The sequence below is a fragment of the Oreochromis niloticus genome, linkage group LG1 (assembly GCF_001858045.2).
Source record: "Oreochromis niloticus isolate F11D_XX linkage group LG1, O_niloticus_UMD_NMBU, whole genome shotgun sequence".
In the NCBI taxonomy this organism is placed as follows: domain Eukaryota; kingdom Metazoa; phylum Chordata; class Actinopteri; order Cichliformes; family Cichlidae; genus Oreochromis; species Oreochromis niloticus.
In genome coordinates, this window is record NC_031965.2 from 32641420 (window position 1) to 32664888 (window position 23469).

Genomic DNA, 23469 nt, shown 5'->3' on the forward strand with positions numbered 1-23469 from the left:
AATGTATGTACACAATATAATTTTTACATATTTTTTCGTCAGTTTTGTCTTTAGCTTTTGTTAACTGGCCTTGTTTTTGACAAAACAGGACTGAAAATGTTTTACATTAATACTAGGGTAAAAAAAAAAAAAAAGATTTATTCAGTTTTAACCAGATCTTTTAACTGCTGTCCTCGAGAAGTATTTAATATTTTTGTGGGTGTTACAATCCTAATTTCCTAGTATACTAAACCGCTATCAAAAACGACTTTTTCCTAGAAAGCCATCTCTCCCTTGACTTGCAGTAACGGAGTATCAACACTAGGAGGCAGTAACATATTTTTAATACGCGTTGACGTCAGCTGCTGTACAGCATGAGACAGTCCAACAGCAGGAATGTAAACACTACTTTCTTCATTCATATTCTGCGGTTGGCCTACAGGTTCGTGACAGATATTTCCTGGTCCATTTGTTATTTTTGTGTGAACCAGGAAACCTGTATATACTCTGTTTTAAATCCGGGCATTGGTTTACTTCGAGTACATCTAGTGGCTCTATACATACTAGCATAATGTAAAAGTGCTAAGTTAGCTTGCTAGAACTTCTGAAGCTAACAGGGTGAACAGGAATGTGTGCACCTTTAAAGAAAAAAAACTGTTTACGGTTCTTTTGTGTACTAAGATGATAAATACCTGCTAGAATGTCAGCATTCATTAGCCTGTCTGAAATTCGGCATGAATTCAGGATACAACAACCGAAAGTAAACTGAAGCTATAGTCTTCACCAAACTATTGATTTGGAGAAGAATAAGTGACGCCAACTCAATAAAATGTTTATATTATAAACATGTATTTGATAGAATATTTGAAATACGCTTTATTGTAATAGTTTTGAAGCGATATGACTGTGGTCACACTGACGACTTTCCCTTCCTTCCCTTCGTGCTGGTTAAAATTAGATATTTGGTATTAACAGCATATCGATCTTAAATTTCAGCTTAGATCTGTGTGGGAGAATCTCATGCTGGAGGGAACATGGCATCAACTTCCAGCTTTGCTCCTCCAAAACTGTCAGACTTTATTCTCACAGAGCGGCTGGGCAGTGGTACATATGCTACAGTCTACAAAGCCTACAGGAAGGTGAGTTAATCTGTGATATGTAAATGTGGATGTTATTTGTCATTGTGTTTATATACCACGCATTTTACATTCCTAATTCTTTCTGCATTTAAGGCTCACCCAGAGTATGTTATGCACTATGCATAATAATGTCAAAAAGAAAGTTTACACAGGTGTCCATGCAACCCTGTGCATTTGATTAATTGATCATCTGCAAGTGTGACCACTTCTAAAAAAGCTGAGGTTTTTAGAAGTTGTGACCTCAACTCTAACTGAATTTCCTGAACTCCAGGTCCTAGCCTAGCGGAGGACTCCAAAGGCCATCATGTTTATCATCATGTTCAAGTTCATGATGATAAAGTTAGAAAAAGACTGAATTATATGGCTTGCTGAGAGGGGTTACCAGGAGAAAGATTCTTATCTTTGAAATCAACATGGTACATAACAAATCAAAAGACTTCTGAAACAATGTCCTTTGGACAGACAAAGCCAAGGTAGAGATGTTTGGCTATAATGTACGCAAAACTACTTAGCAAAAAACACAGCATATCGACACAAACACCTGCCAACTGTAAACAACAGTAGTGGAGTGGTAATGTTGGGCTTGTTTTTCAGCCACAGGACCTCGGCACCAAAGTATTCTAGAGTAAAATGTGGGGCTATTTGACTGATAGCTAAAGCGTTGCCTTAATTGGGTCACGAATGGTTGAAAAAGAAAAGAAGAAAGAGAATAAATGAATTTCTACAAACCTCAATTAACTAAAGCTACACTGTAAAGAAGAGTCAGCCAAAACTCTTCCATAATGTTGTGAGAAACTGTAGTCATGCAGAAAATAATCACTACAAGTCATTGCTGCTGAAGTTGGTTCTGTGGACTTTTGAGTCATGGAGTGTACTTGATTTCTCAAATGACTATGCAGCCCTGTTAAAACCTTCTTTTGTGTGTTTGTTTTTTTGCAGGGGAACAGTAGAGAGGTGGTTGCAGTTAAAGTAGTTGGAAAGAAGACTCTTAACAAGGCCTCTACAGAAAATCTGCTCACAGAGATTGAAATCCTGAAGACTGTGCGCCATCCTCATATAGTGCAGCTGAAAGACTTCCAGGTAAGCTCATACATGTGTTTTAGTATAGCTGGTACTTATGCAAGGATCTTTTTGATGAGCAGAGTTTTGTGTCCCATATTATCCATCCAGCTTTTTAATAACTGTTCATCTAGTTCAGGAATATAAGGGTGGGAGCTTCTCACAGCTGTCGTAGGGTGAGAAGCAGGATACCCCCTGGACCAGTTGCAGCAGTCCCCCAAAATAAAAATAAAAAAAATACTGTAAATAATATTTATAGTACTTAAAAAAATCAATAAAATAGAAAAAAGGAACAGAAAGACAATAGACCCATATTATTATATACACTTTTCCCAGATTGAATACTAGGTTGTTGTAAAACTTTTTGTTATTTACAATATTGTGTTTACTATATTTGCACCTTTTTCTACATTAATTGTTTGGATATCACTTTCTCTATAATTTTTCTTTGTTCTCTCTTGTTTATATGTTTTCTTCCTGCTTTCTGGGTTTTTTTATTGGGGGGTGGGGGGGGGGGGGGGGGGGGGGTGTTAGCTGATATTTATGTTTTTAAAACATTAAGAAAGATGTTAAGGAAAGAAATGTGAAATAAAACTAGTACTCCTGATCTTGCTTTGAATCTGTCCCTCAGTGTCTGAACTTTTCTTTTTCATCAGTGGGATGCTGAAAATATTTACCTGATTCTTGAATGGTGTTCTGGTGGCGATCTCTCCCGCTTCATTCGCAGTCGCAGGATTTTACCTGAGAGTGTGGCTCGGCGCTTCCTGCAGCAGATCGGTGGGTGATTCCCATTTCAAACACTATTGTTGTAGTTTTATGTGAACGTTTTTGATGAGAGATTTGTTTGGGAGTAATCAGCTTGAAGCAGGTTTTTACATACCTGTTTTTGGTCTGGAAATTAAATCCAATTTGAAAACATTTTCAGCATACTTGTTTGTGGAAGAAAATTGCGTTCATATTCTATCCTGAGCTATTACATCTGTCCACACAAACAGCTTGTGCCCTCCAGTTTCTTCATGAGCGAAATATCTCACACCTGGACTTGAAACCCCAGAATATTCTGCTCAGCGGCTCTATCCTGAAACTAGCAGGTGATCACATACACTCTCTAAACAACAAGCACTGGAAGCTAAGTAGTAGAAGCTAATGTTTTACTGTAAACATGCCAATTGGTAGAGAATACACAGATAGTTTCAGATGTCATTTACTTCCTAATTTGCCCACAGATTTTGGTTTTGCACAATACATGTCCCCATGGGACGAGCAGAGTGTCCTGAGAGGTTCTCCTCTCTACATGGCTCCTGAGATGGTGTGTCGACGGCAGTATGACTCCAGGGTGGATCTGTGGTCTGTAGGAGTTATTCTCTATGGCAAGTACTGCGTGTTCACATATTTTATCTCTTGTGAATGTGGAATGCCATCAACATGAATAATGCTTTGCTTCATTTGACACTTGTAATGCATTTGTGTTAGACATCTTGGCAACTAATATGGTTCTGGGTAAACACAAAATCTGGTGTAATCTGTCCTGTGTCATGTTGTGTGTCTCACTTCTAACAGTAATTTATAATATCTTGACACCACTCCTTTTCCAGCAATAAAAGGCTAATCAGCTGACTGACCCTGCAGGCTTGAAAGAGCTCACTCAGTAGGCTAAAAGTAGAATTGAACTATTAATCATCAAGTGACAGAGTGGTGAAGAGCCCTTTATGGGTTTTTAGTGCAGTAATTGGGCAATAATATTGTAATAGCACACAGCAGTAACGTGTATTATGGGTGTGACACTGTACAGTGCAAGACGAAAAGAATATTTTTTATTATGTGCTATTTAGAAAAGCTAAGTAGAATGAATATAATTTTTCATTTGCACAGAATTTCTCAATAAAATCCAACATGCAATATGTCTTTGTTATGTATGGAATATATATATATATATATATATATGTATATGTACGTGTGTGTGTGTGTGTGTGTGTGTGTGTGTGTGCACAAGAGTTTATTAAGATTGCTCAGTTGAATCACTTTCCTTATTTTTTGTTATTAAGTAATCAGTAATTATTGCATAATTATTAATCTACTGAACATTGTTTTTGTGCACACAGAGGCAATGTTTGGCAGAGCACCATTTGCATCAAAGTCATATGCTGAATTAGAGGAGAAGATCAGGAGCAACCAACCTATTGAAGTAAGTTATGAGCAATCTGGTGAATGTGTTAGACAGAAAAATTTGAAATGTACTGGTTATGAGCAAATGTGCAAATGACAATTATTATTCCAACTATGGATAAAAAAATCCTGCTGAATGCTATAGTTATGTTTCTTATGTTTATTAAAATTGCTCATCAGTATGCAAAGGCACAAATTTAAGCATTTTATTTTGTTACATTTGTACAGTATCTCCATAGTATGTTGGGGTTGATCAGGTTTTCCATATCGATATGTATCATTACATCTTCTTCTTCTGTTCTTCAAATTAGATAGCATGGTAATAATTTCCTAACACTAAATTTGAAATATGCTGAATTGGCCTGTGTAGAGAACACAACAGTTGCAAGTATTTTTTTCCCATGTACTGGATTTAACCACTAGATGGCAAACTATCCCACTCAAGAGGAACCAGCAATTGAAGCTCTACTGTAACATGACCGGTCCTCTTAAATCACCACTACAACATTCAAGACAATCTGACATGTCTCCTCTAGGAAGCTGAAGAACATGACCTTTTAAATGATGAGAAATAATAAAAGATACTAGATGAATTTTAGTGAAATAAACATCAAGACAGCAGCACAAGTAAACTTATGTTTGTTTATTCCCTAAATAAATGTTATCCTCTCTTAGCTTCACTCCATACTTTTACTCTTCTCATCCGTCCTCCCCTGCAGTGGCTCTGTGGTCTACCCCACAGTTTGACAAATACTGATTTAAGAGGGCAGTCTGGGACTGAAAACTGTGTTTACATACAGCAAACAAGAGCTTGTGATCTCTTAAAAAAGAGACAGAGAGAGATAATTATTTAATTAAATGGCATAGTAACTAATAACTCTATTTTGTCTCTTTGTCCTATTTTTTGCTACATGCGCAAACCATATCAGGCTTAAAATTAGAATAATTATCAAGAAAACGTGCTTGTTTTACCCTTTCTTTAATGGAGACAAGAAAAGGGGAAAGAGGGCGGAATGACGTGCAGCAAAGGTCCCATGACAGTAATGAAACCCTCTGTCCAGCCTTTGTACGTGATGGGCTACTGGGGCGTCCGAGATCCGTGCACTTTAATGTTGGAGGACTTTCAAAACACTTGGATTCTTGAATCAAACATTAGGCTTAGACTTAATGGATTGCATTAGCACATGGCCCATTATCCAAGGATTCACACGGAGAGTTTAAAGGTCATCTTTTGACAGAAAGTAGCAATGTGAGACCAGAGGGTCTGTGGTAACAATGTGCTGTCCTTTTTCCTTGTATCGCCATGCCGATTGGATGCAATGCAATAAGGTTGTGTTTTGTATCAGCTCCCTCCCGGGGCCAGGGTATCCAAGGACTGCAGAGACCTTCTGTTGCGGCTGCTGGAGAGAAATCCAGATGCCCGGATTACCTTTGCAGAGTTCTTCACCCACCCTTTTGTGGATATGGAGCACATGCCAAGTGCAGAAAGTATAGTGAAAGCGGTAAGAGATTAGGAATATTCCAGATTTTCAAGAAGAATTTTGTATGTGACTGACTTTTATACACATGTTTGTAGGTCTGTAAACATACTTTCGCCGCGTGGTGTTAATGAATAGATGTTTGTATCCGTTTCCAATCAGTGATACCACTTTCTGTTTCTTCTTTCCAGAAAGAGCTGGTCCTACAGGCCGTTCAGAAGGACCAGGAGGGGGAGAGGTCTGCAGCACTCTCGCTTTACTGCAGTGCTCTTGAGCACTTTGTCCCTGCTATTTATTGTAAGAGCAACAACCACCTTAATATCCTGTCTATGACTTAAGGCCCACTATGATGCACTGTCTTTGTTCCAGCACAATAAACTGGCAAAGGAAACTCAATAAATGAAAAACCAACACATTTCTTTTCTTTGCCCTCCCTAGATGAAACAAATTGTCAACGTAAAGAGGCCCTGAGGCAAAAGGTAGGCCTGAAAACAGTCCTCACATTCACATGTGGATTGCCCTCTATTTTGAGTTGTTTTGTTTTTCCTATAATCCAGTGGCTCTCACTTGTAATGAATTCTTCTTTATGAATACCATATGTGTGTACAGAGAGCATGAGAACCATATGTTGTGGTTGATGTAATTAAGTTAAGTCAATGTAAGCGGCCTTTCCACAGGTCAGGCAGTATGTGTCCAGAGCTGAGGAGCTCAAAGCCCTGGTAGCTTCGGACAATAGACTGAGCTTCGAGCAGGCGCGGACTTCCAGGGACATCCTCCGAGGTAAAGAAACGAAAAAAGAAAAAAACAACAACCCAAAACATACATCTCCGGGCAGAGGCTGAGGCACCACATGGCTCCCAAGCTGGATTTAGCCTGCTATATTTTGTTTTACATAAGCACTGTGCTTGTTAATCAATATCCTATGTTTACACCGCACATTATTACCAAGGCCACACACCAGTCTTTGCAGCCTTCATTCAAGCAACATGTCTGTGAGGTCCAGGTTCACTTAGTGCTGCACTATGAATCAAACGTGAGCCTTGTTTAGCCACACACTGTGTATCATTTTTCTTTTAACTTAGACCAAATAATCGGATGTTTACTTCAAAACGGGTTTTTGTAGAATAGCAAACATGCAAAGATGAAACATGTAAAACTTTAATCAGTATTAGAAGGAAAAAAATGTTCATTTTTCTTTGTCCTGGAGGTGAAATGTCTGTGAAGGTTCTCAGTCATCCAGGTCATCGTAGTCTAAAGAGCTTGGAAAGAAAAGCGTCTGGACTTCTTTAGGTTTCTAGAAGATATTTTGCCTCTCATCAAGAAGCTTCTTCAGTCTGAAGCTCAAAAAATGACTCAAATATATAACTAAACCACTATGTTCACAATACGGTTTGTCATAAGATACAGCAATATTTCATGCTAATTTCAAAGTTCTGCATATGTTTCAGTAGAATGAGTTGTGCTGTGTGTCCATCTAAATTCAACAGCAATGCAAAGTAGTTTTCTGTTTTTCTTCATTTGCAGAAATGTCTAAAGATCAGCCACGGCTCCTAGCTGCTTTGGAGATGGCCTCTACTGCCATTGCTAAGGTTAGATGGGTTTATTGCTGAATGATGACATCGCTGTAGTTACACATAAAGGCAGAGTGAAATAAAGGCAATATAATGGAAAATAAGACCTAAGTGGAAGAGTAAAAAACCAAACCCTTCTCTTAGATTGATATCCAAACCACATCTTTTAAGCTCATTTGTGAACCAAACAAATATTTTTTTCCAGTTTTGTGTCTGTTGTTTCAGCAGCCAACAAGAAGGGAATAAATTATGTAGTAGTAGTAGTGGTGCTAGTTAGTTTTTAGTTACTTGATTGACTAGCTTAAAGAATTTATGCCTCATTTTAACTTTCCTGTATAGGAGGAGAGTGGATCAGATGACCTTGAGGCACTGGATATGTACCAGCAGTGTTTAGGAGAACTACTGTTGGCACTAGCAGGTAGACAAATATGTTTCTTTCGTTACAACATCAGTTATTCAGATTTTTATAGATGTTGGTTGCTGAGCCACTTCACCGGTTCTTAAGGTAAGCTAAAGCGCCAAAGCATAGGGAATGCTGAAGTGTCACCAAAGACAATGAAACCATCTTGTAGCCCTGTATCTGGCACTTTCTCTGCACACTGAGATTGTAGCAGCTTTGTTCGTGTGTTTGCAAATATTTGGTACTAGAGAGAGAAAAATAAGAAAGATTTTGAAGAAAAATAATTTTAAAAGGCAGCTTGGCACTTATAGTTATATAAAGTGGGGTGATAATGAGTAGGCTAGGACTCAGAGTTCAGGAAATTCAGTTAGAGTTGAGGCTATAGCTAGGTCAAGAAATAGCTAAGGAAAAATGATCCTCAAGGGAAAGACTTTGGAGAGTGAGTAAAGAGTAGTTTAACTAGAATAAGAAAAGATACTAAACATGACAAAGGGTCTTTTAGAGAGGTGGATGCAAAGAAAGGGTGACCGAGGGTAAAGGTAATTTGAAAGGGTGAAAGACAAGAGACTGTGAAACCACAGACTTGGAGAGAGATGGGGACACTTAATATGACCGACAAACCGAGTAACAGAAGAGACTCCAGTGACTCTGTCTGTGGCCTGGCGTCCATTAGGCTGGGTTCATGAGCTCATCTGGAAGATCAGCCCAATGGAAGAGGTGGAATAGAGTGATCCAGATGTGGCTTTGAGCTGGGATGAGACCCGTGCCAGCACCCTGTGTGTGGTATGAAAGCCTTGCCATCTGCTTTCCATTCAGACCGAACACTTCACTTATTTGTGTTTACACACTGGAAACAAACAAAAACTATTATCTCTCTAATAGACAAGAGCTCTAAGCAGTCAGATACTGCTTTTGAAAACAAATCTGGTCAATTTAAAAATACTGTTACTTTTTCACTTGAAATGGATATTCGTTTCTAAAGCTGTCTGAAGAAAGTCTTTACACATGTGTAGAATAATGCTGATAGCTTTTTGTTAGATTTGTTATGCTATACTGGTTTAGTTGGTTGGTGAATGCAGTCCCAACCACCTTCTCTCTCCAGTGTCAGGGAGCCTTGTTGTGGCAGAGGATACCATGAGGAGTACAGTCAGGGGAAAACATTGGTTCTTTGACTGTCTAGGAGCTCTTTGCCACACAGCCTTCCATCATGCCTAACCTCCACAGACTCCTCTTTTTACTCCTCATCTCTCTCTATTTTCTGTGAGTCTTCTCTTTCGGATGGTAGTTGGTGAAAACACTGGCCTACATTAACAACAATCCCATCTTGAACCTCACTAGTGAAATCCAGTCTTGTAGTTGACCTCTCCCAGAACAAACAAAGTAATTAGGTATTGGACTTCTCTCCCCCCTTCCTCTCCTCATTATTCTCCTCATTATTCTTATGTCTTTTTTTTCTCCTCTTGGTGAGCCAGCCGAACCCCAGGGTCGCAGGAGGGAGCTGCTCCACAGCGAGGTGAGTGTGTGAGGAAAGGATTCTGGTTCAGTGCTCACAGTAGGAACGACAATCTCCTACCTCCACTGAGCCCTCAGCTGATCACCTTCCACAATGCACACTCCGTCGCTTGACCTGCAAGCATTTTTCCCACTCATCAAATACGATTTTGTTTTGTTTTTTTTGGTAAAGAACAAATAATATAATTCATCATCAGTTTCTGTAACATACCCATAGATCACTGTCCACCTAGATAATTGGATATCTTTTATTACCAATGTGTCACATGACCACTCTTGCAGAGGTACACATACTGACAAATTATCAGCTACATATAGCTTTATGGTGTCATTTGACTCTTTTTTTTGTTTTGTTTTTTTGTTTTACAATTTAAAAACTTTGCTAAAATTTTGCTAGATGTCTCATTTATAGACTATTGGTTTTTATAATCCACTTCAGTTACTGTAGTTTTTGGCATATTCATTTCATTTTTGAGTCCTAGAGGTATTTACAGAGAGAATGCTCTGACACCATTGTGTGTTTGAGGTGGAACTCAGAGATTTTTGCATTTGACCTTGTTGCATATACATCTCTGGAAGTTCCGTTTTCAAAGTGCAAAATGTAGGGAGGAGAATATTTAAATCAAGCATGCAAACTGATTTACTTAACATTTGTGACATGCAGTTTACTGCTAATTATACTGATATTTAACACCAAATCACTCTTGTAAAAAAAACAAATGACACCTGTGAGGGCTATTTGGGGATTGCGCTCACATCCTATATTGCTCTATTTAGTAAATCTGGCCCTTGGTGTCAAAAACTACAACTTGATAACAACCTGGCTTTCCAGCCTCTGTTGCAAATCAGTAATGTCAACTTTAAAGTCAGTCAGCTAAAAATGAAATGTTTTTAAAAATGTGGGGATGTGATGAATCTAAAATGTCAAGAAGGTCAGCATCCATTTATTTATTTCTAATCTTCTTGCACTTGCAAGAACCCGGAGGGAATAATAGCCATGTTTTTCCAATATCCTGAACGTACCTGAATAAAACCCTAAATTCTGCAATCCTGTAAGATTGCTTACTGTAACTTTGAGGAATTAGGATCCTGGATTCTTGCATTGACGAGGTGTTGTGAATGTCTGTTGTTAAAGCTCCGGGGTATTTTGTTTTTGTGAAGATTGTTAATCCAGAAACCGATCCAACAACAGACAGCCATATTTCACCAACAAAGCCAAAAAAAAAGGGGGGTAGAGGGGGATTGAATGGGCCGTGTAGACCTCCCTATTTGAAGTTTTATGGGTGCTTGTCTTAAGTAAATTCAGCTGCGGCTGTAATAATCTAATGCAGCATTAGGGAGGCGAGTTTGGGGTATTAGATTGAAAGCATGTGTGTATGTGAGAACCTAAAAAAGCCAACACATGCTGCCATGGCTGGCCTCCATGTGCGTTCATATCTACTGTTGAGCACGCTTTGGTCTCTCAAAGCTGTAATTCAATATTCTGGCTTCTCAGTAGTGAGTCATAGCTTGGATCTAGCTAGTGTATGTTGACATAGTATCATTATGGCTGAGCATACATGGGATCTCTTTGTCTTGTAGCCTTTGTTGGTAATAAAAATTCTGCAAGTTATCAGCATGCCCCATATACTTTGCTTACCCGTGTAGATTTGTTCCACATTTATTGTAGTTGGTGATTAAAGGGATTGTGATTAAAGTTTTGTGGCTACATAAGGTTGGGGTCAGAGCCGGATACTAAAAACCTGTGGTCAGAATGATTATTTGGCTCCAAAGATTGGTGTTTTAAAGGGACATTACGGACGTCATCAATTTAGGTCTCCCGTCATTACGATCCTCAGATGTTACTCCAGTAAGGCCTGGGAGAGCTGGCTTTAAATTGTGACAAAGCAGGGGTACAACTAGGTATTAGGTGCAGCCAAGGACCTTCATGATCACCAAAGGACTGATTACCACAGTAAAGAGCACCCTCGAGCCTTGTGATGACAGCAGTTACTGCTTACACGTGTGTGCCATATGAAATCCTTTCAAAAAATAGAAATACTAAGTTGCAGAGATGATTGGTTTGATCTGATTTAATTCAGGTTTTGCCAACACGCATCCAGAGTTTATTGTTTGTTTGTTTGTTTTTTTGCTGCACAAAATACCACAGTGTAGAGTAAATAATAAATAAAATGCATAATACACAACAAAAAACAATTAACCATCTGTATACTTCACTTAAAGGCAATGAAGTCACAATAAAATGTAAAAAATGAGACTATATGGTCATACTGGAAGCTGTCTGAGAATTACTAGTGGTATGTAACCACAAACTACAGCTGAGGGTTGTACTAATGTGTTTTGTTTTACAGTCTTTTGATAATAAAGAAGACTTTTTATTAAAAACCAAAGAAAAGGGGATCACTGAAATGTGTACAATCTGTTATCTCACCTACTATGGGATGGATTATATTTTAACTAGCCAGCCTTGCTTCTGGATTCATGCTGCAGGCATAGTTAAAATCCTGAGTAGAAAACATGTTTAAAATGAAAGCCACTAAGCACAAAAGCCCGTGTTGTAACTGTGTATCTGTTACCACATTTATTGGAATTTTGTATCTCATCAGATTAAAAGCCTCATGAGCAGAGCTGAATACCTCAAAAAGCATATTAAGGTAAGCATGCACTCCTTCTGTGTACATTCAAGTGAAGGAGAAGAAAGACGCCGGACTGTATGAGAAAATATTTGATTTACAAAAAAAAAACCAGAGGCAAGGATCTTCAGATACATGTTTTGTTCATTTTTCAGATGCAGGAGACTCAGAGGGATGTTTCTCTGGATCGAGAATCTCTCGCAGAATCCGTCAGAAGTTGTGAGTCTCCCTGTTGTGTTGTGTAATCATTACTTTGCCCATGAATGTGTTTTTACTTTTTTGATTTTACCTTGCAGCCATTCTGATAAGTAGCTACAGTATATGTACTGTTAGTGAGGGGATGTGGTGGAAGTTGCTGTAGGTGAGGAACACACATCTCAAGTTGCAGTGAAATGTCCTTTCACTGAAGTTTTTTCCACTAGTAAAATATGAGCCATTCTGTTGCTGCTCTGGCTGCCCTGCTGGGCTCCCTGACTCTTTCATTTTATTTCCATGCAGCCCTGTAATATAGGCTTTACGGGAGGTAAAGCCTATATTGTGAAAGTGAGACATAGTCAGAGAAAAAAATAATAACTTTAAAGCATCTAAACTCGAAACGTCTATTTAAGGGTTGCTTTTTGTTCCTTTTGTGTCGCTACATGTCAAACATCTCCACTGTAACAACCAGTGTATCATTAATGGAAAGTTAAGTTTTAATATCTGCAAATTTCCCTAGTGGCAACCTTTGTAGACAAAACCTAATTCCTAATATTTTCTAAGCTCTGCTCCTAGATGGATAGTAAATACTTAAAGTCGGGACAATATCCTGTTCTCTGCTTGGGATTCCTGGGGAGTTATGAATTTAAAAAAGAAAAAAAGGCAGGAATGGGGGAAGGCAACTGATGACTCTAGAGGCCGTTTAACTTTCATGAAGAATGTGGCTTCTTCTTCTGCTGGTGTTATTTTAATAAAACCACACCACAGTCAGCCTGGCTGGTACTAATCCAACAGCAGCTGTAGTAGAGAGGGTCGCAGCTACGCCCAAGTCTGTCTGGTGACCTTAGACTACACCAACATAAGCATAACCAACTTTTGCTGAGAACTGAGATCTCTAAAATACTCAAATTCATGTGTCAGACTGTAGGCACTGTCTTGGTAGTCCATGTACAGTGCCTTCCCCTTACAAGCCTGGAGCACTGAATATTTAAACTGGCATGATCAGTGTAGCCCAGCAGGGGATAGACATGAAGGTCTTGGCAGATGAATATCTGATAACTCCATTTACATAAAGGTTTATTTATGGAAAAGAACTGGACATGTTCTGTTTAGCTCATGCAGCAACAAACAGTAAAAGAGGACTCGCATCTCCTCCAAGGTCACAATTTAGTGTGTTAGCAAAAATAATTATATTTTGTCAGTGTCAGTGGCTGTTTGTACTGGCTTTGTTCAAAGATTAGTTGGTTTAGAGCTGTAACACCTCAGAAGAAGATTGAATTATTTTCTATAACAAAGCTTCTATTGTTACCCTGATGCAGAAAATATCAGCAAGAAAAAAAAATAGACAAACAAGTATAAGCAATTGGATTTTCATGGAAAATCTGAAACATGGGGATCATGCCAGAATTTTGATGGAGGCCTAATAAGCATAGAGTACATTTTTTCTAAATGCAGATGACTATTAGTTTCTGTCACTGCTTTAACATCAGTATTAAAAACACAAGAAGAGTATACATATAGTGCAAACTACATATACGATTTGGTGGGATGCCAGTCTGTCTATGCTGGAGAGTGGACAGGAGGTAACACACTAAAGCACTTTTCACACATGCACTGCAGCCCTGGACTCTCCTAAGTATTACCTAACAGAGACGCATGTCAGGACTCGAATATCTGATGCAGTCAATTCGGACATTAGCTGATCTTTAATCTGCCTGTACTTTCATTAAAGTTTCACAATTGAATTTAGATTCAGAAAACTGATTGATGAAGTGATGTCTACATGGTGTAATGGTGATTGCTAATTATGCAGTGGCACAGACAGAACACTTGGGCTGCTGATGCGCACTTCTGTACACAGCAGGAGGAGAAAGACATCACATTTAAGCTCATAGGTAGTAACACAAACGTGCATTAAGTTAGATAATTAATTTATAAATAAGCTTTAAATGTTTATAAAGAGTTGTTTTTATAAAAATGTTGAATATGTTTAGTCTAACACACTGTTTTCCTTTAATCAGTCGAAATGAATAACATAAAAGTTTCCTAAGCAACTCTGGAAAATATTATTCATCTTTTTGGATGCCAGATGTGTTTACCGAACCCATAGAGAATAATTATTCCAAATGTTGTAGGAAATGTGTTGTAATCGTGAAAAAGTGGAGCTTGACACATTTCTGTCTTCTCAGCCTGCTGTTTGCAGTAAACAGGACAGCCACCGTGGGAAGACTGGAACTCCTCGGCTGTCTGTCAGTGTACAGGTTGGACACAGAGCCTTCACCTGACCAGGTTTCTGCTGTAGCCAAATCACACCACATCCTAACCAACTGAGTACACTATCTGGGTGGGATATTGCACTTGCCAGCCAAATGTGGCTAATGTTTTGGCTGATGCTGTAAAGTTTTTACATGAAATGATTGGACAGGTAGTGAACTTCTGTTTATTATTTTTCAGAAAAAAAAAGTTTGGCTGGTAAGAAACTCTTGAATTTTGGATTTGCACACTGCTGAATGTGAAAGTTCTCTGTTCTTTACACTGTTGTTGCCCTGCTTAGCCTGAATCCCCTCCTACTGACACACCATTGATATGTAAATGCTGGACAGCTTGTATGACAATACAACACTGTCACGGCAAAACGCAACTGGCACTGTTGCATTTTGGTTTGGTGCAGAACATTCAAATGTATTTGAAGTTTAACTAAACCTACAAAAAACTGAAAATACAAATAAGCCAGAGCTGTGACATTAAGATGTTTCAAAAGCATTTTCAGCAACTGCTATATATGATATATGTACGATATATGATATAGAGGCCTGTACAAACATGTACATACTCCTCCGCATCCCCCTTTTTCCCCCACTGCCTTTACTGTGGGTGAACCACAGGCTCACCATGCTCTCTCCACTGATGGAGTCCTCTCCACCGCTATGAGGGGAAAACTGGAGAGGTGCGGCCTCTGCCTTATTTACACTAGACATGCATTTTCTTAGGTTTGGCACTGGCTTTATATTTGAGGGATACACTGAGTTGTGGAGTTCAAGTAAACCCTTCATAACTGGGCCTCTGTGAAACGGTAAAAAACTTAATAGATGGTGGCAAGCCAATGATCCTCGCTGTTGTAGGTCTTCACGGACCGTTTAGATTTCATTTATTTGAATATTCCAAAAGGGAGCTTTAATACAATATCAAAAATATTATGCTGTATGTTTGTTTGCAAGATTTTCATGCTACTGTACTGTTTCATTATTTAATTTCTTTATACAGTGTGATTTTTAATATGTATTTATTAAATGACAAATCACAAATGACAGTTCTGTCTCAAAATAAAATCGCAATCTTTAAAAATCGTGCAGTCTGAAGTTTTGTCAGCAGCACATCGCAAACGCTCATTTTTCAGAATCTTTGCAAAGATTTATTTGTCTTCGTGTGAACAGCGCTCCTGGTTCCTCGCCACCGTCATCATCTGGAAGTGCGCTCTGTAGAAACAGCTGGCTCGTGTCCACAAGGGGTGGAGAGAGGGAGGCAGGGAAGGGAAAAGTAAGAATACTTATTAATAATATGATTTATATAGAAGTCTGGAAACTACAGAAACTGAAACAGAAAATGTCACAAAAACTGGAGAATGGTGAGGAATTTATTTCATCTGCATAATCTGTTTTGCCAAGAATGCTGCGTCCAGGTTTTTTCACAGAATTATGTCAGTTGAAGACCTAACATGATAGTTCCACATTTTTATTCTGTGAAGCTCTGGCTTACTGTTATCTTTTTTTGGAAAAGTAAAATGTACACACAAAGATCACTTAGTTTGTCCCACTCTCCCCAAAAATAAGATTTTTGCCTCTTTGGGCGGAAAACAAGGCCTGTCTTACAAACTGAAAGTGTGGAGTTTGAAAGATGTGTTTACCATGCAGTTTCCAGTGAAACACAGCACTGCTCCATTACAGGAAATGTATGATTCTGTGTGTGTGTTTTTAATTCATGCTAAACTCTAAAAGCCAGGATATTTTGATTTCCGCAGTTCTGAATTTGATTATTATTTTTTTTTATTTCTGTCACGTTCACTTTTTCCAACTTATTTCCAATATTAAATTGCCCGTTTAAAAACTGGATCAATAGATCAAAAGACAACTAAGTTTTGTGAAAATCAGAAAGAGATGTATTTTGATATCTTAAAAAACTGCAGCTGTAGTTGTCATAGGTTTACGAGCGGTCTTCAAAACCAGGACTCAGATTAATGTTTGTTTTCTGTGCTCTCATTTAGCTAATAACAATCACCTGGTCATGCCAGGTGTAAATCAGTACCAGACCGTATGGTTAGAGCAGAAACAGCATGGCCCCGAAGCAACGGGATGAAGAACCATTGGGTGATGAGTTTGTGGCTGTGCTATGGAGGGGGCTCTAATTGGCTGTCGGTGCCCGTGGTGTTGGCTCAGTTTCTTTGCTTTAATCATAGCGCGAGCATGTTGCTGCCAGGAAAACTTTGGATGCAATTTTGACCCTTGTGCTTGCTTTGTTGTTTCTGGGAGTACTGCCAATTTATATTGCCTTCTTAAAAAGTCTGCTGAATAACCTTACAGTAATGCAGCCCAGAATGGGAGCTTCTTAGGTGGAAAACTTATCCCACCACCCCATCCTCCAAAACATCACCGATCCTTCTCTCCTAAACCACGACCTACAGCATTGTGGCTTCGATCAGTCTCCATATTCCCTTCCTCTCTCTCTTTTTCTGTTGGTACTGTTAAAGCTACAAGCGAGTAGTGCTGGTATCACTGTTGCCTATAAAGAGGGGTTTGTATGTTCTGGTCCCTAAGGAGCTGGGTGACCTTGACTCCACCATCCTTCTACATAGAGAGCAGGTTGGCTAGTTGCTATGGCTCCATGGCTGTCATGAATGGAACATTGTATGCGTGTGACATAAGAACCTCCCAAATCCATGGGTCACCCCACTTTGGAGCCGGGGGAACAGGGGGGTTTGTTTTAAAGAAATGTTGAATAAAGATAATTTAGAAAATGGGCTCCAGCACACTGCTCCCTCTGTAACCCCACCCCCCATTCTCCTCTACACACAACTCCCCAAGGCTCCTCTGTGCATGTTTGTTTTGACTTTGCTCCCAGAATTGGGGGGACAGGGTGGGTTTTTTTTGGAGGACTTTAAGATGCATGGCAGTGGTTAAGACAGACTGAACCAAAGACAGTCTAACTACATGAGACAGAGTCGTGCTATATTGTAGCTATAGGCTGCATTGTTTCTCTATCTCGCTGTTTTTATGACAGCAGACAGTTGGACCTACTTGAGAATTCCTGTGGTTTACAAAAAAAAAAAATCCGTAAAGGCTGTGTAGAAGTTCTCTCCAGGCTTGGAGATGTTACTGAAATTTGCCACCTGTTAACTCAAGTAACAAACTTCCAAAACGTAATTACTCAACAAATGTAGGTCTGTTTTGTCACGCAAGTATAGTGGAAAAACTTTACTCCTCAGTTTATTGCTTTTGTGTTTGTCCCACTGTTTGTACCATTTGGACATGACTAAAGTAACATTTGCAGAACAGGTGTGCAGCTCAGCTCACACCTAACTGCTAATGCTAATGATCTTTTCACAGTTTGTTAATGACTTGCAAATACCTCAGTAACTCTGGAGGAAGCACCAAATGGTGGCTTGCTCTGAAGTAGTTCATTATATTTTTGGTCATTAGCAAAGTCACGCTGACATTAGTTTGAAGGTATATGATAATGCTTTCCAATATCAGCTTAGCTGCTTTTCTCTACCTTTTTCCTTTTAAAGGCTTTGTGCTTTACATCTACGTGACTATGACTCATGTGTTTGCAATGCAATATAGTACTCTTCAGAACTTCCTAACTCTTACAACCTGACCATTACCGCCCATCTCAAATTAACAAAAGGTAAAATTAAGACAGCATCCAGTACTGAAAGCAATACTGAAAAAACAAACCCACTCAGTCCCTTAGCTGACTTGAGAATGACTGTTTCCAGGAATCCAAAATGGTAACGTCATATAACTATTTTATAGTGAAACTTTAATGTGAAGAAATATGATTAAAATATAATAAGTGCTAGTATGTGAAGGTTTACACATTATAGCCACTTTAATGTTGATTTAGCTCATGCCACATACACCACTGAAATATCTAGGCACTTTTGGATGTTCCCTTATTTCCCAAGGGGTTGCCACAACGGATGAATCTGCATGTTTGATTTGGCACTGATTTTATGCCGGATGCCCTTCCTTTTCCCTTTTATCCAGCTTTGGGACTAGCATTAAGTACATTAGCTTGTGAGCCCCTGAGACTGAGTTTGTTTCCTCTGAGTGTCCGACTGCAGATCTTTTGTGTGTAAGGTGAATGGGTTGAAAACTACCGCATAGCTCCTCTACACTACTTTAAAAAACAAAAAACATTATCATTAATTATGCACATACAGTCATGAATGCTCCACTGACTTTCAGGTAATGTACGATCACCAAAAATATGACCGGAAAATGATGTAAAAATCAAGCACACATTGGTTAAAAGTTCAACATTATTTATTCCTTTTTATTCTTGGGCTACATTAGGTCATATATGTATTATAAAACGCATCCTCCAGTTTGGAGGAAGGAAGACATTGTGCTGAAGAGTTTACTGCTATGTTCCCGAAAAATGAGAGGAAACATTGAAAACTACATCCAAAAAACAGGTTTTGTGAACAAACTTTGAGCTACATTTGCTTATATTAAAAGCATTTAAGCAACACTTGTTTTACTGCATATGACGGTAAAATATATACACATTCTTCATACTATAGCTTCATAATTTAACACTTAACATTCATTGTTTAAGACTGCATTTCAAGTGGCAAAGACACAAACTGGCAGCTTCAGAAAAAGTGATCAAAACTAACAAAAACGTTGTTTTTAATTTTCCCTTTTTGTTAAACAGCATAACGTGGAAGTAAGAAGTCAGACTGAAATTCTGCTGGTTTCAGTCCCTGGACCTGCAAACAGGTAAAATCAACCACCCAGCAGCTGTTCAAAGCAATGTGTGCAAGTACAAATATGAATGTGATGTTTTGCTCTGACGTTTTCAGCCTCGAAACACACAAAAGACTTCAAAGTACAATTACTGAGGAAACGATCCTCAACTTGAAAAAGTTGTAAAAATCTCATATTATTAACTTGAGTTTATCTGTGTGTGTGTCATTTAGAAAATAACTGGGTAAAATCATTTAATTTAAAAGTATCCTGACAAACGTTTTAAAATGAAATAAGAAACACTTTCAACTTCAAGCCAACCTGTGTGACATAAAATAAGGAACATATAAGGAATTATAACTATGTTTGCTCACAGTGAACAACAAGACTACTTCTTGATGTTCACACACTGTCATGACACTGCTTTGTTTACCATTTACTGCATTGCTGCTTTAGTGTTGCTTGGTGTTACTTTAGATGTTTTGTTCAGCAAAATTTGTTTAGTTCATAAAACCTGACTTTAAGAACTCATCCTTAACTTGCACAGTTTGTTACATATATGTTGCTTAAATCCAACATTGCGTTTTGGATAAAGAAAGCAAAGCACTGTCAGACCACCTGTTGATGTGAGCAGTCTTGTGGACAAACTGTAGATATTGTACGCTGACTTGTTCACACCAGCAGCTGGCAGTTGTTCCTGGAGTGTAGCAGCACTGTGAAAGCAGTAATAAAGATAGGGCTCTCCTTAGAGGCCTCAAATGGGGTAGGCAGTAGAATGGAGGAAGAAGGGGGTGAGGGTGGTCTCAGGAAAAGTTCAATAAAACAATCTCAAATGGGGGAGGGGAACAAGACAGAGTGCTGGAGAAGCGCTTCAGTTAATTTAAGTACTTGATCCCACACCCTTGCCTGTCCTCTCACTGTTCCTACAAATATTTGAAGTGTGGCTGTTGCAACAATGAAAAGGCCCCTGAAATAGAGAGCAAAGCAAATAGAAACTGGATGGGTCCAATGTTTGTCCAAGGTCTTAATAAGGCCACACTTCAAGTACCATTGAAAGCAAACCAAATAAACAGGAGCTGTTTGAGGGCAAACAAAGTGGTCGTGCGCTTCAACAAAATACGGTCTGGTTAATTTCCTCTCACTGCCACATGAAATTTTTTTTTTTGATATTTTTGACAAAGGCTTTCTTTTAACTTAAACAGGTGGGGAATTTTAACTCAGAAAACTAAAAGGAGCATGTACAGTATACGAATCGAAAGGAAATACTTCCTGAGTGAGATGTGCATGGAGAATTACTAAGGTTGTGGAAATTTTACACAAACCATTACAGTGCTCTCTGTCACCAAGAAACTAACACGAGAAGTCTGAGGGGCCCAGGGACGAAAAAATAACTTTTCTCATCCTGCAGACCTGAATTCAAGTCCTCTGCCAGCAAAGCATCGCCCTGCTCAAGTGTCTTTGAGAAAGTTACCAAGTCGTTATTAAATTAAATACGGGATAATTTTACTTTTGTACAGTACATTTTATTCATAAAACTGTAAAAAAAAATACCCATCCTCTCAGTATAATATCCGTGCTGTAAGAAGAAACAAGGGCAACACGCCTCTGGATAAGCTCTGAGAAGCAGAGGAGTTTTCACTAAAATCCACCTCTTTGTCATTTTTAGGGTAATCGTATTCGTATGGATCTTCATAATCTTTAGTTGGGTCTGAAACAACGCCGTGGTCTCCTATGGAGCAAAGTTTGCTCATGTTCTCCTTGACCACTTCACAGAAAGGCCTCTCCACTCCATCGCAAATGCAGCGGTTCAGAAGCATGCCGTTTGGGATGAACAGCATCTGCTGAATGGTAGCTTTACACTTGGAGGAGCACTTCCGGCCATTGAACAGCTGCCCGCAGTATGACAAGTAGGCTGTGAGGGAGGTGTGGCAGTTGCTGTCTTCCTCGCAGCGCTGCCGGGCCTCCATGCACCCTATACCTCCGGCGTCCTTCGGGTGTCTGCGGGGCAGGCACGGCTCTATGGCCCGCTTGGCGTTGAGGCAGTCCAGGTCTTGAGCGCAGTCGCAGGTCTCCAGATCTGGCCCACTGCGGGTGTGATTCAGCCTTATCAGCGCGCTGATGCAGTGGCTGGGGCATTGCTTTCTAGTTCCTTTGATGTTACCTTCACATGCTGTCATGTATTGATTGTATGCAAGTTCGCACTCGGGTTCGTTGTGGCACCGCAGAAGCGCCTGCCAGCATATTAGCTGTGCATCCAAGGCCACCAGCACCCACGGGAGAAGTGCCAGGGCGCTGCACCAACATTTCATGCTTGGATGGAGTTGTAGTTCGGTGACGTGCACTTTCTCCACCAGCACATTAGGATCAGAGCGACTCAGGCACAGAAACTTTCACACTGAAGTTCATACAAGTTTTCTTTTCATCCGAGAATTTTCGCAACAAACAACCTGTTACCAGTGCAGCTCTTTCAAAAATTCTCCACTCACTTTTGCACCTTGGATGAGTTTGGCTCCTCCTGGTGAGATTTGCAACAGTAGAAGTCAGGATCTGACTCAGGGGATTCACCACGCGTAGTTGCAAGAAACGGAAAAGTCATTTCGGGAAGCATGTCCGTTCAAAAACGAGAAATCCAAACTCCAAAGTGCAGTCTGTCTCCGCATCACCGGTGCAAATCTGAGGTGGCCAGTGAAACGCGCCATTGGTCTATCCAAAGTTTACACGCGCTCTAACTACAATAATGTACACAACTCAGATACTACACTAGAACTCATCTCTCCTGCCATTGCTAGTTTCGATTCTTCCCAGCGCAACTACTTTTAACATCCACCCGCGCATTCATTCCAAACTTGTTGTTTTGTTTTGTTTTTTAGTTGAGAGCTATTTCTCTCAGTCCCATTTTGTCCCGCTATGTGAGTCTTTGTCCTTCTGGCTGTTACGCTTCACGGTCCGCCGAGCATTTCTCCACAACACCCCTCCGCCACGAAAAAAAAGAAAGAAAAAGTCGCCCCTTTCCCTCCCCTTCTCTCATTTACAATCCTGGCCACCGATTGGTCGTCACTGAGGAGTCAGCCGTGGGACCCATTTCCAGGCCTACAGCAGCACAGCTCTGAGCACAAATCCTCTCAGTATATGACGAGATAGGCTGGATGAAACTGTTTATAATTTTCCTTGTATGAAACCCAGGATCTGTGTGGTCCTCCTGTAGCAAAACATAAGTGAAAGGGGTGGCAGGCAGGGGGAGCTTGCAAAATACATTCCTTTGCAAGAAGCTCACATCTGCAACTTCAGTGTTCCAAATTTCAGCGAAGAAAAACAAATCTGTTCCTCCGGAGCAGGGACAAACCTCAGTGATGGCTTCCTCGCCGATGAGGATTTTCACTTAAAGGTTCTCGCTAATTGTCGCTGTTCCCCCTCCCTCGTCTCCCCATTCTGCAGAGTTTTTTAAGCCTCGATTGATAGAGGAGAAAGAGAGAGAATAGTATTTTCTGGCCCGTTTCACCCTAATTGTGTCAGATTGGCCATGCAGTGGCCCAGTGTCTTTCCAGCCTGAAGATTGTTCACGCACTGCAGCCTATCAATAGAGAGGGGTTCAGCATCAATATATTTTACAGCGATTCCCTTTCACACCACACTTGAAAACTACCAATAGCCCAGGCGTTCCTGCCATTGAAATGGAAACGAACTTTTCTAGCTTCAGGTCTGCCCTCAGAGAGGGGCTGTGCCAGTTTTGCACAAACCACACAGAGCAGATGGGTGCCCAACCTGAAATCTGCAAGAATGCAAAAGAACTGATAACATGCTGGTAATTATTGCAGCTCTGTGTCTTTAAAAGGGACAGAGTCAGCGCTGGAACTGCAGGTAACACTTTAAATAGTAAATTAGGGGCTTTTTAAACTTAAGCTTAGCTTACTTTAATGTATTTTAGTGTTAAATGAATGTTTGGATGAAATTTATAAAGCGGTAACTGGTAATTATTATTTAAAAAGAGTTTAAGTAAGTGTTAAAATATCATTTTGTTTTGTTGGGTTTATACACTAAAACCAGTTGATCACGTTTTGGACAAGAGCAGACATCTTAGAGAAAACATGCAGATCAACACACAAAAAGACAGCTAGTGCATATATGTGAGCTCAGTCAATCAAAAAACTTTATTTGCATATCACTTTTCATGCAAATCACTGCATTTCACTGTGTCTCACAGATGATTAACAGAGTATAATAAGTCAAAGCCACTCAAAATAAACTAAAAAGATAAAACATCCTGGAAATAACATAAAGAAAATATTCTTTAAAGTAAAAGCATGTCAGTTAAATTAAGAGCAATAAAAAATAAAATAAAACACAATGTATGAGAACAAGCCAGCTCCAG

At 39.5% G+C, this 23469-nt stretch overlaps 2 protein-coding genes across 3 annotated transcripts; one reads left to right on the forward strand and one right to left on the reverse strand.

Annotated features, from left to right (window-relative positions):
• The first annotated feature begins 272 nt into the window (after nucleotides 1-272).
• Nucleotides 273-15477, forward strand: ulk3 (unc-51 like kinase 3). Of its 2 annotated transcripts, XR_265669.4 has the most exons (18): nucleotides 273-421; nucleotides 976-1118; nucleotides 2058-2198; nucleotides 2834-2954; nucleotides 3173-3268; nucleotides 3404-3547; nucleotides 4280-4362; nucleotides 5690-5845; nucleotides 6013-6118; nucleotides 6260-6300; nucleotides 6499-6601; nucleotides 7346-7410; nucleotides 7732-7810; nucleotides 9265-9305; nucleotides 11911-11958; nucleotides 12093-12156; nucleotides 14322-14476; nucleotides 14587-15477. XR_265669.4 is itself a non-coding variant. In XM_005447674.4 (17 exons), the coding sequence occupies exons 2-17, from the start codon at nucleotides 1014-1016 to the stop codon at nucleotides 14336-14338; spliced, it is 1410 nt and encodes a 469-aa protein (XP_005447731.1). In that variant the 5' UTR covers nucleotides 273-421; nucleotides 976-1013; the 3' UTR covers nucleotides 14339-15477. The 2 variants fall into 2 exon arrangements, 1 of the variants encoding a protein (XP_005447731.1); XM_005447674.4 differs by having other exon boundaries at nucleotides 14322-15477.
• A 3179-nt stretch (nucleotides 15478-18656) lies between these two features.
• On the reverse strand, nucleotides 18657-22658 carry LOC100694292 (growth arrest-specific protein 1). Its single transcript, XM_005447675.4, has one exon. It carries the CDS (start codon nucleotides 21407-21409, stop codon nucleotides 20660-20662), a length of 750 nt encoding a protein of 249 aa, XP_005447732.1. The 5' UTR covers nucleotides 21410-22658; the 3' UTR covers nucleotides 18657-20659.
• Between the last annotated feature and the right edge of the window lie 811 nt (nucleotides 22659-23469).

Bases quoted from the DNA above. Each gene is read 5' to 3' on its own strand.
- ulk3 (XM_005447674.4), top strand. From the start codon at position 1,014: ATGGCATCAACTTCCAGCTTTGCTCCTCCAAAACTGTCAGACTTTATT. The intron at 2,199-2,833 runs GTAAGCTCATAC...CTTTTTCATCAG, and splicing joins TGCAGCTGAAAGACTTCCAG to TGGGATGCTGAAAATATTTA. The intron at 6,119-6,259 runs GTAAGAGCAACA...TGCCCTCCCTAG, and splicing joins CTTTGTCCCTGCTATTTATT to ATGAAACAAATTGTCAACGT.
- LOC100694292 (XM_005447675.4), bottom strand. From the start codon at position 21,409: ATGAAATGTTGGTGCAGCGCCCTGGCACTTCTCCCGTGGGTGCTGGTG.